Here is a 12,782-nt window from a genome sequence, read left to right as displayed (position 1 = left end):
CACCAGAGCTTCCATCAGCATATGGGTGAGTAGATAATGGCTGAATTTTCATTTTTGGGTGCACTGTCCCCTTAAGAAACTTTCACGTTTTGTTCCACGACATAAAACATATCAGTAAATACCCTGCTGATGAATTTTGGAGCATTGATGTGTCTTTAAAAAGGTGGTTGCTACCAAGTGGCTAAATGAGACTACAAAACATCAACACACCAAACAAGGTCTTACAGCCTTGTTATAGTGGCGATGTTAAGACATGAAACCCTGATATAGTTAGTTTATAGCCTAATGTTAGCTTTTTACTTCTGGTGATTGCACTTATAGACTTCAAAACTTATAAAAGTGGTGTTGATTTGTCAAGATCATCTTGTTGTTTGTTTGCCATAGGGCTCTTTTCCTGCAATGATCCAAAATTCTATGGAAAAATCCCATAGGCTTTTTGACGGGGGGACCAGGGCAACACTAACTTCCGCGTCAGCCTACAGAAAAACGTTATCTCTGCAGCACTCCATAGCTTGGAAACAAAGCCCTTCTGTCTTTTTTAGGACATAGCAAGAGAACAAATTAGAGATCTGTGTTTTTGGATTGCAACTAACTACACAGCAACTCTTCAGCATAATGTTAATAATTTCAACCGGTTTGTTTCACAAAGAAATTTGGACTTCCTCTGTGTACACTGTTACCATCTACATGGGATGCTGGATTGTTTCCACAGAAGGGGGTGGGGTGATGAGAGTACACCAGCCCTTTTTGGTTCGTTCCCACCCAGACCATCAGTGTTGCTTCGTGCCCTTGATTCAAGCCACCTGAACCTGAACCCCGGAACCTGGAGCCCGTACCCACCTGATCCACAGATCGATGATGCTCTGCCTAACCTCTATCTGGTTAAGTTAGCCTGGTCTGTTCAATCACCTAGGTTTGACCTTGAACTGCTGTTATTTCTGAGCTACTACAGCATGTCTCCTTCCCCATGTACAAAAACTCTGAGGAACATGTTAAACAACCACAAAAGCAAGTGAGGTAATAAATTATGTCACATAAATCATTTCCCTTCCGCTTTTATGCATTTAGCTGTTTTTAGGCTGGCAATTTGTCATATGCTACTGTGGCCTGTGACATGTGAATTCATGCTTGCGTATTCATACAGTTTCTCAATTCATGTGCCCGTGTTTGTGTGTGTGCATGGCTGCATGTGTGCCTCAGAGTGTGTGACATCTCTGTGCATGTGTGCCTTTATCTGAGTGTTTAAGGACCTGGATGTGGGTATGCAATGTGTATGTATGTGAACGTAGAGTAAAAATATCTCCCTCTCTCCATTCAGGCAGAAGCAACAGCCAGAGTCCACACACACACACACACGCACGCACACACACACACACACACACACACACACACACACATGCACACACACACACAGAGTCTCACTTGCTCTCGCTGCTGCAGTCCGCCAGTGTGCAAACATGAGCAATTTTACGCCAGCTAGTTGAGTACAAAACAAGGACTCAGGAATGGAAGCACAGCAGGGCGAGACTGAAGAACATTTAAACTGATCTTTGACATAAGAGTGATGGAGGGACATCACCCTAACTGACATACTGTTGTTGAGGAATTGGGGAAAAAAATACTAATTTTGTCATTTTATTGTTTTTCATTCACTCAAACATTGTGAAAATGCTTCTTTTCTTTAGCAGTCATCTTGCCAATTTACTATGACATCCTTAATTCCACACATAGGACAAATGTTTTTTTTCTTGCTCATCATACAGATGTGCTTATGCTCAGATGATACTGATCTTTGCTGCTACATTAGTGAGAAAAAACCCCAACTACTTCACTGACTACAGAGGTTACACAAAGAAGCGACGACCACAAGCCTTCATGTGAAAGCTGTCTGATCTTTGCTTCAGTGGCAGCACCACAGAACAAAATCAGTAGCTCATTTAGCGGTGGCTAATCCCTTCCTGCACGGGGAGCGCTTTGTGCCCTGCATAGCCCAGATTCATCTTTCCCACTATCTCTCCGCTCTCTCCCTCTGTAAGCTTGACTGACCACAAGCAGGCAGAAAATCTCCATTTATTTTTGTAACAGTGTCTCTTCTTGGTGCTCCTCTTCCCCCCATGGGGTTTCCATGGCTACTTAGTCAGGTGACCTAGCTGGAACCCAGCCCCTGTGCCCTGCGGCGACAGTCACTGCACTTATTAAGCTGGGGGCACCCAACGGAAATGTAATACAACCACTGTGTGTGTGTGTGTGTGTGTGTGTGTGTGTGTGTGTGTGTGTGTGTGTGTGTCGTGCTGGGTTTATACAAGCAAGGAGGAAATGTCCTCACAAGATTTTAAAGATCATCCAAATCTATGTCAGTCCCTTTGTCTCACTTCTAGGGCGTTTTCATCAAGCAGTAACCTCCAAGTCTGAAAAATGAAGCTAATGTGGTAGTGCCACAAACTGCACTCCCGTGAATGGCCACTTGAGGCTGGCTCCAAAACAAGAGTAAATCCCCATTTTTAAATGCCCAACTTCACAGCAGAAATAAACATAAACAATCACTCTTTGAAATCATTTTGGGTCCTCTCCTTTGATATAAGACAACTGCAATTCCAGTTAGGATTCAAAAATCACAAAAGTGGTGTTCCTTTGTGAAGATTATCAACATGTGTAAGTATCATAAACTCTTGTTTGCTACAGAGCTTTTTTCTTCAATTTTCTTAAATCCAATGGAAAAATCCCAGAGGCGTTTTGTCAAGGGAACCAAGGCGATGTTAACTGTGTCAGTTTGCAAAATAATGTCATCCCTGCAGCTCTATGGAGACACATCTATAAACTGCATCCACCACTAGTTCAAGAAAAACCCACCATCACGACAGCTATCTGAACCCTGCTAGAATGTGACAGTGTAGTGAATAAAGGTAGAAGTAGCAGTAATCCACTATGTAATTCATTGTACATGACAACATGATTCACTTTTTAAGTAACAAGATGTAACCCTAACCATAACCGGGTCTCTTTTAACCTAATATTTACAAGCTAACTAATCGTTAGCGTTTTTGTCGGGGCTTCCGCTTCCAGAACAAGGGGTGCAGGGGCTGACCTTAGACTGACATGTAGCCAGTGGGTGGGTGGGTCACGTAGCTGCTCAAGCTGCAGCTTTACCTACTCGGGTCTATTGCAGGATCCCTAGTCTCACTCACCAGACCTTTCTCAAGAAAAGAAAGGTCTGGCTGGGCCGACTCTCACTTTAAGATTGGAGAAAAAAACGCCCCGGCTGCTTGTATTTCTTTCAACCAATCACAATCGTTCTTGGCGGTGCCACAGCAACGGTGCGCTTTCAAAAATATTGCCGGGGGGAAACAGGTTTTGGTGTAACACGCCCACAAAAATATCGCCTACAGGACGCGAACCATGGCAGAAAAATGGTGTTTGGTAAAGTTGGTTTTCACACCTGATGCGGACTGTACCCAAGAACACATGAACTGTACTCGAGACCACCTTGTCAAGTGCACCCTGGCATAGATCGCTGTACCATGCCCACGTACAGTACACAATGTTCACACGTGTTCAAATGTACTGATCCAGGTCCCTGATGTGAAAGCCTCCCTAGAAGGGAATATCAGAGGTCCAGGCTAGAATTAAGTGTGAACATTTGACACACAGTAGTAGGGCTTTTGTGTTAATATGGTGTTTTATTACTGGATTTGCTTGTCTCAGGCTGTCTATGACAAACAGCATGTGAAGCGTAGGATTGATTGTTTTTTTTGTAATAATAATAATGATACAGTGTGTCTATGTGACATTTGCATTTCTTTATGCTCTTTATGTCCATTCACATATTGTCTCGACAACCGCGCTCTTCCATGTACAATGTGTGTGTGGGATGTATTGTCTGAGTAGACATGTCCACCTACAGGAGAAGACAGACTAACCTTTCCCTGCCTGTATTAGAGAAGGCAGACCATTGTTGAGAGGAACACAGAGGGCCAGCTTCAACCTGACGGTCAATAAAGGCCACGTCACATCCAAGGAGCTCACCAGCCTCCACAACCCTAAAACCCAGCTTATCCTAAAGGTATACTGTGCAGGCTTTCCTTGAAAAAACAATGTATGGACTCATGCAAAAATAATCCCTCTCAGTCACCACTTAAAACCCACAAGAAGTGTGTAGTGGTGTAATCATCTGCTGAGACTCTGCCCTCTGCCTTTTCTTCTTATTTTGCTGTGTTCAGGATGCTCCTGGGCACAGCGTGCAGATGAGGTTGGGATTTTTATAAAAAGGTAGTGACCAAGTGTCAGGCCATAAGCAGCAATCATATAAGAGGAAGGTACGAAATTCATGGACACAGCACAGACAAACACAAATGAAGCAAATCTGGGGTTAGCCGTTTCAGCGTCAGTGTGAGTTTGTTGGAACAGTTTGGTGTTGGATGTGAACTTTGTCAGCTCCTGCAAACCGGGCAGACGTTAAACTGACCATTTGCCAGGAGTAGAGCAGCTTTAAAGACGGCTGCAACAGAAAGTTTGCTGATCTGGTGGGGAGTCAGAGCAGTCTGGGAGCAGACCCCTGGTGCAAAAAGGATCAAATGCAGGTATCATTTGACTGAAGAAGTTTTGATATTACTTGATACTGGGTTATTTCAGTCAATACTATAAAGGTATCAAGTATCAATACTAAGCACATTGCTTTCTTTAAAATTTATATTCAGTGTTTTACTGGCTTAAATCATCAGGTCCATTTGTTTTTGAGGGGAGGAGACCTCCTGAACATCTAGATCAGAAAAATAGGTGAGCACACATAATCAGGTGCTGGGCCCACCTGCTAATTACCAAACAGGGTTAGAGAAACACTGATTTGTAGCATGAAACTGCTTTATTCAGTGCTTTTATTGGTTTAATCACCGAGTCCATTTGTTTTGCAGAGAGAGAGATCTCTGCAGAAAAATGTGGCTTCCAGTAAAAACCTCCTGAACAATGAACAGTGGAGGAATTCTAACCAGGAGAAGTTTCAGCTTGTTGCAATCTGCAGTCCTCACCACTAGCTGCCACTAAATCCTCCTAAATCTTACACACACACACACACACACACACACACACACAGGACCTTTAAACATGCACACGTGTGCTGTGGGCTTGGATGAGTTTAACGTTGTTCAGGATAAGCCCTGAAAAGTCAAGGATCCCCTGCTTTAGTGTAACTTAGTTAGCTGCAGGGCCCAGGACTGAGTTTAGTGTAAAAACCCTCCTGTTTTCTTTGAGTGCATCCCAGATTTGAGTTTCCTAAAGACAAACAGCAACTTAAACAGACATACTTACTGGAATATCATTTCAAACAATAGACAAAAAACATCCATCCAGAGGTTTGTGATGAAAAGAGTTCTCAGGATCTTTGAACAAATGTTGCGCATTGCAACAGCTTCTGTTGAATTAAATCACAGATTTGATTTTTTTTTTTTCAAAACATACGGACCAAAAAATGCCTTAAAATGTACAATGACCTTTTCAGATCCGAGTTAAGAGATCATCAGGTGTAAAACTTCTAATGATATGAGACATTAGAGGGTCAGAGTTGACAGATTTGTGATTGAGAATTTAAGAATTTTCAGTGGTGCTCTAATTCACCTGCCTAACCCAAATAGATGTCATGACACTGAGATGTGCATTTCAATGGATAGTAAAAGCTTAATGCCATCTTTTGAAGTGTTTAAAGAGTTGGCTTTTTTCATCCAGCCCCGTGTCCCCTTGTCAAAGAGAACTGAGTGATTTTAGTGCTTTGACCTGGCAAGTCTCTTGTGATATCTGTCAGCAGCTGTCATCAACCTATCTGCATTTCTGTCCTTCCACTTGTTTTCCTTTGGTGTGTGTGTGTGCGTGTGTGCTTATGCTCCTGCACAAATGTTTACCATGAACACTGTGCAGCAATCTGTCAGGAACTACACTGTAACACATTACTGATGTGATAGGTCAATGAAGAAATAACACAAAATGTGACAGACGAAAAGGCAGCGAGAGAAAGACAAAAAGTGAGTGAGAGGAGGAACTGAGATTGTTTTTCCAAAGACACCATGCATCTAATTTTGCCAATCCTGCTGCATTCAAAATCAGTTTAATCTGTGGTGTATTTTACTCATGTGAGGCTTTGCTGTATTTGCGTAACTACAGAATGATTCTGTCCCATCTCACTCAAGTTCCCAGTGAAAATAAATAGTGTTCAGTATTCGTCCTAGTGTTTGAAGATTAGGGTTCCACTCCCAATATGTAATATCTTTACAATACAAAAGATGTCCACATAATCCAGAGTAAGACTTTGATTTCATGCTTTTTTGGAATGAACCTAATTATAGGAACCATATATTTACTTTCACAATGGCCAACGTATGTAGTACCAGTTTGACTCTTCTGTGTTTTCAGGCTCCATTTACAAAAATAATATAAGTTTAGATCATCCTTTGGTCCCACAGTAGGGAAATGTGATGCAGCACTGCCGTTGTGAGCTGAGCTTTTATCGAACAGCGTGTTTCTATTTATATCTGTTGCTTGCTTTGAAAGCACCACAATGGGAATGATGCCTGGATCGAATAGTTTTTGACGATATGCCACTAGTGGTTCAACCGGGGTAATAATATTCAGACAGATCTTGATTTCAGCGTACTTCTGACTGCAGAAATATATGTTTGCCTGATTAAATCCTTTGTCCCAACTGATATCTTTCCTCCAGGTCAAAGCCATAGATGTATAATAATACATAAATTAGATATCGGACCCCAAGATGGTATCTATTCAGTCCATTGGAACTGTTTGCGTGGCGCAATTAAGTTTCTAGCTTCCAGGTTTACTGAGTCATAATTGACCTTGTTTACAGATGTCTTTGGTAGTCAATGAGGAAAATGGTTCTTCGGTTGCAGGGGATTTTTTTTGCTATAATAATGCGAGTGGTAATAATGAGCGGCAATAAGTGAAGTTATTGCAAAGGACAGTCAATAACAACAATTAATCAAGAACAAGAGTATGCCCCTTTGGAGTTTCTCTGAGGAAAAGACGTTTTGCCATTCTTCCGACAAATTTGCCTTTCTGTCAAAGGAGTCTGGTGACTGCGTATGGGGACAGCAGCAAAACATACTTCAGTCACATAAAAATATGAATATCTTTAACAAATCAACATCAGTTTAAGTGTACACTATATTTATAATATGTTCACAGATTTTACATTACATTGGCTACACATGAGAAGCCTGTTCAACCACTTGTTTAAAAAATTACTGAGAATTTTAACTGGTGAATCTGCTCGTGTTTACTTTGTAAACTGCTTGACTGTGTGAAAGAGGAAAACCAGACAGGCACAGCAACAGTAACTAAGGGGGTGGGACAAAGTGGTCACATGAAAGATACTTCCTGGACATTTTCTCGATGTATTTTATATTTGAGTAAAACCTAGTCAGGCCCAAGCAATAATAAAACCCCTGTGACAAGTAATTTGTTGTGGCACAGCCTTATCTTGCACACACGAAGAAACACTGTGCTCTGCCCCAGGCAAACTAAAATGGCATACAGTAAAGTACGGAAGATGACATCATAGGACAGTGGGTCAGTTCTGGGTTTTGGACGAGAGGAGGACCCTTACTCATAAATTAGCCTCATGATGGACTCACTCTTTGTGACTCATCAGCCTGAGTTCTGCTGTAGTACAGGAAGCCACTGAGTTGATACAGTACTTGTAAAATTGCCCCATGTGAGATGATACAACAGCCATGATGATGCACCAGTGCATAAAAAAGGCATGTATATCATTTGCATCATGTGCTCAATCAACTGCACAATTTTGCTCTCTTCCTCCTTCTCTCTCTCCCTCTCTCCCTCTCTCTCTCACACACACACACACACACACACACACACACACACACACACGCAGTGAAGAGTTTGGGCACATCTCAAAGGACAGCTTCTGCATGAGTTGGTCCATGGTGGAGAGGAGGGGACCTTACAGCTGTTTGGAGCAGAATATGCCAGCCACTGACAGTGTGCCAAACAGGCCAAGAGCCTGCATGCACAAAAATACACACAGACGCACACACACAGAGCCGTAAAACCATCCTCTAGAATCTCCTGCAGACATGGCTGATTATAAATTTCCCTCATCCTTGTACAGACCCAGTGCTGACTGAAGATGCAGGAAAACTTACTAGTCCGCTGCAACTATCTTGACTCAAGTTAACGTAACCTTTAAACAACCTACAGTACTGTTTGTCCACAAGACCAGTCGGCCATACGGTCAAGGGTTCATTATCATCGGCAAAGTAAATGTCAACGGCTGCCTGAAGTGCAGCCTTTTATGCCTGAGGGTGTGTAAACAAACCAAACTGACAGACGTGTTTCTGCTGGTGTCATAATGTGGGAAGAAATTCACAGCAGGTCTTCTGATAATGAGGCATGGTTGTCAAAAGGTCAGACCATACAGTGGCTGACACAGTTTTTCACAAGTGATTGCCATGTCACTCTAAAACCCTGTTAAATCTGGTATTAACATGCGTCTGAGGTGTTCCAATCACAAGTGTAAACGAACACCATAACACATTGTGATCTGATCACTCAAACCAATCGCTGAGGTGGTCGCAGATGCATTTGACCACCTATCTTCTGAAGTGTAAATGCCAATTAATCCCAATTTATGAAGAGTTGGATGAATTGTTGTGTGATTATCGGTTTTTACCTTTTCCCTGTGGAAGGAGACATGTTGAATGACGGCGATATCCGCTGTATCGATACAATGTGACTAGCAAGCAGCTAGCTAGAGTAATAACTGTACACAGGGCCCTTTGACCCTCAAGCATAAGTGAAGTTGGCAGTAACAAAACAAAAAACAAAATATGAACACAAGAGGTCAGCTGGAGGATGTTTGGCTGGTTGGTTAGCTGTTTGGATCACTAAAGCACATGTTAATACCAGGTTTAAAGAGACTCAACTTCAGGTGAGTGTATTGAAGGTTGAAAGGAGGTCACTGTTTCAACAATGGTCTGAAAAACCCAGCCCAGTATCCTTAGGAATCACATCCATATTGCACACCTCACTGTTTCTATCTATCAAAATCCAACATTCAGACCACGAAGTGTGGTCTTTATGTGACAACATATCTGATTATCATATGGGAGACTGGAGTTTGCGTTCCATCACAAAGCTGCAATTAAAACTTGCATCTTTATGAATCTTAACCACAGTCTCTCCCAAGAGCCCAGTCTCACTCCAAAGTCATCGAAATCCGGCATTTGGGCAGTGACTTGCGGTGTCGGAAACCAATGAAAAAAGGCGCCCTTAATGTTGGCGTGATACATGGCTGGAAAATGTAAATTTGCAGCATTGTACCGACGTAGTGTGAGACTATATGTAAACGTTAAATTTCCTGTTAAAACAGAAGTGTATCTTGAAAGAAGACAATACATGTAACAGGCAGAACTTGACATGGTGTCCCAGAATGTCAACAACCAACCCTCACACCCTACCTTGCACGACACATGTGGATGTGGAAACCAAACGTCAATATATGACAAGGTGAGAGTGAGAATGTATTGCCCTCTAACCTTAACCAAGTGTTTTAAGTTGCCTAACCCTAACCATACAATATGTATCCATAGTATAGCTGCCATAACTATGGTCTTTCCCTTACTATAACTATAGCTGTCAGGTTGTTAAAACATTGGCATTGGGCATAGTCCTAACTAAAACTACTTGTCACTGTCAGAGTCTCTCGAGGCTGGAGCAGAACGGAGCTGGAGTCGGAGAGTGACCAGGGGACAAATGAGGGCAAACAGCAGTTACATCATTTACACTCCAGATGGAGGCTGAAAATGTGAGATCATTCTGAGACTAACTGAGGCTTCGTGGAGATCCCTTCCCTCTGTGGTATTAGAGAGGGACAGCCTAACCACACAGCTGCACCACTGTAGGTGTTGCAGAATAAATCAGAATACTCAGGTCATAATTTGAATTTTTTGCATGTTTTATAAGCCCACTGGCCAGCAGAGAAGTTGGAAAAGTTTCCCTGTTTTCAGTCGTGAGTGGGGGGGCACAGCAAGGAAAAGGTCACTTTTATAATGGTGTTATGAAGGTGTGTTGGTAGCCTGTCCTCGTCGTGTTTGTGTGTGTGTGTGTGTGTGTGTGTGTGTGTGTGTGTGTGTGTGTGTGTAGGGAGGAGGGAAAAAATGTCAAATTAATTGTAGCTTGCACAGGATCCCATACCCATCTGTTAAAGGAACAGTGTGTAAGATGTAGGGGGATTTAGTGACATCTACCAGTGAAGGGCTGCAGATTGAAACCAGCTAAAACTTCTCCGGGTTGGAGTTCCTTCAGTGTTCATTGTTCAGGAGGTTTTTGCCAGAGGCCAAATTACTTGCAGAGGCCTCTTCCACTCGAAAACAAATGGACGCCAGGATTTAAATTGGTAAAAACACAGAATATAGCAGTTTCACGTTACAAATCAGTGTTTCTGTGATGCTGTTCAGCTCATTGTAGAGTGTCCGTTAGTCCAGCACCTGCTAATGTGTGCTGACCTTTGTTCTCTGATAACTTAACCCGTTCAGAACCCAATTATGTTCCAAACACACACACACACACACACACACAAAAATGTTGTAAAGGTGGATTTCTACTCTAAATGCACTCGCAATTCATCAGCAAAAAAAATTTTCTGATTCGGTCTCTTTAGTATGGGATTTTTTTTTCTGCCCATTCGAATGGATGAGGAATCTTAACACTGAAATCACATCATAGTAAAAATGACAATGAATGGTCTTTTTAGACCTTTTTCCTTCAAAAAAAAGTTAATTAATTTTACAGATATGGTTAACTTAGATCAGTGAACAAAGTGATGCTTTAACACATTGCATTTATATTTTGTACACCCTGGAAATGGAAAACCTTAATGTGTGCTCACCTTTTTCTGATCCAGATGTTCAGAAGTTTTTTATAGTGAGCCAAATTATTCACAGTGGTCTCCCCCTCTCCACAACTAACAGACCAGGTGATTTAAACCAGTAAAAACACTGAATAAAGCAGCTTGACGTTAAGAAATCTGTGGTTTTCCGATTACAGTGGCCAATGCAAAAACACAAATGGCCTTATCTTGAGCCAGTGTTTGTCAATTCTGGGCTACTGTAGAAACATGTAAAATCTACACACTGAACCTTTAACACTGGCAGGTGATCCTTGGATCAATACAGATGTTACAGGAGTGTTACAGTGTGCAGTCATCACCATCACATGCTACCCTCCACTTCACACACACACACACACACATAGAGTAACAATAAGACACACAGAGAGGGCTATGACAGAGTGTTATCTTAATCATACAGATGGTGCTTTGGATCATCTGCTTGTTCTTTGGCTCTGGCCCACAAATATCACAGTGGATCTGGTCACACGCAAACAGCCGAAAGGGACGCACTGGGGAGATCACCTCACTGATAGACATCTGCCTTATCACAGCTAAGGTGTCACATGTCTGATGAAAGTGAGGGCGGGCGAGGTTCATCTACCCTTTTGCATGTCACAAAAATCTGTTTTCATTTGATTTTTATTATGGATGTGCTCTGCTGCTTGAGGATCCTCTGCACATTTGATGGCATTTATAAAAGTGGGAAAGACAAGCTCTCTCTCTCTCACACACACACACTCTCACACACACGAACATCATATCTGTGCACAAGCTGAATACCCTCATGGCTACAGTAATTTCTCTAAACTCACATCAAAGAAAATCACTTATCTCTTTTTGCCTTCAGGCTCCTCTGCACTGTACAATACACACAGACTACAAACGGCACCCAGACAGAAAGAGGTAGTAAAGCTCTGATTCAGTCAGAGCTAGGACACCCCGTTCTTATTGTTGATGCCTGTTATATCATTTTACTTGGAGTAAAATGGGGCATTTTTTTTGGGTGGGGGGGACTGGCGCAAAACGCACAGGGTTGGCACAACGCATCCAAAATACGCATAATTGAAAAGCTACACAGCGGTTTCCCCTGGCGTGTAGTTCTCACGGAGCAATAAATCCTTACATAAACTTGAGCCATTTAGTCACGGTGAAACGGATCATGGCAGAGATGATTGCAGGGGAAGGTCCCCCTCACCGTGTGGAAGTGACAAACACCACTAAGCGGGCACCAAAAGCCAACAGATGTGATAAAGTTTAAGACGCACCAGAGAGATGCAGGAATGAATCAAGTCAGAATCAGATAGTCAGTGTAGGAAAAACATACAAACCACACACGGACACTCATCACATCCTACATTATGTAACTCATTGATGTGTTAACGCTGCATAATTAAGTTATTGCATGCAGATAAAGGAGAGGGAAAAAAGAAAATCAAACTCACCCATTCCAAAACACGGATAAATCCCAGAGGTAATTTTAGCACTTGAAACGTCCCCGCAGATGCAAGCTGCACGAGGACACAAAGGATAAAAGCACTCTCATTTTTATCACCAATTAACGACACATTGGCCAATTTAGCAGGTAATCACAAACATGTCTGAGTCCAAATGATCCCGCCATTCGCTGATTTACTCACCTGATCAGCGCTGTCCATCTCAGCAGGAGGATACTTTCTTTCTTACTTGTTTGATTGGATGTAAACAATCTCAAACCGCAAGCCAAGACCCGATTGATGCGTCTGTCGCGCGAAGGGCTCTCGGCTCTGATTCCGACTTCAACCGGAGAAACCCGAGTCCTCTTCGGGTTGTTTTTTCTTTTGGAGGGGGGGGTGGGTGGAGGGGGGGGGGGGGGGGATTACATTTGCCATGG

General features: G+C 42.5%; 1 protein-coding gene across 1 annotated transcript in view; it reads right to left on the bottom strand.

Moving 5' to 3' along the window:
* LOC126386080 (synaptoporin-like) overlaps positions 1 to 12,671 on the bottom strand; it is a 32,455-nt gene extending 19,784 nt beyond the window's left edge. The window contains exons 1-2 of the mRNA XM_050038204.1: positions 12,550 to 12,671; positions 12,355 to 12,420 (exon numbers count right to left, since the gene is read on the bottom strand). Of these exons, the coding sequence (XP_049894161.1) occupies positions 12,355 to 12,420; positions 12,550 to 12,567 (84 nt within the window). The 5' untranslated portion in view covers positions 12,568 to 12,671. The remainder of the gene's footprint in view (positions 1 to 12,354; positions 12,421 to 12,549) is intronic.
* Positions 12,672 to 12,782: the final 111 nt, after the last annotated feature.

Source organism: Epinephelus moara, chromosome 24 (genome assembly GCF_006386435.1).
Source record: "Epinephelus moara isolate mb chromosome 24, YSFRI_EMoa_1.0, whole genome shotgun sequence".
Classification (NCBI taxonomy): Eukaryota; Metazoa; Chordata; class Actinopteri; order Perciformes; family Serranidae; genus Epinephelus; species Epinephelus moara.
The sequence above is the reverse complement of the archived record's forward strand: the minus strand, read 5'-3'. Positions and strand labels throughout refer to the sequence as shown.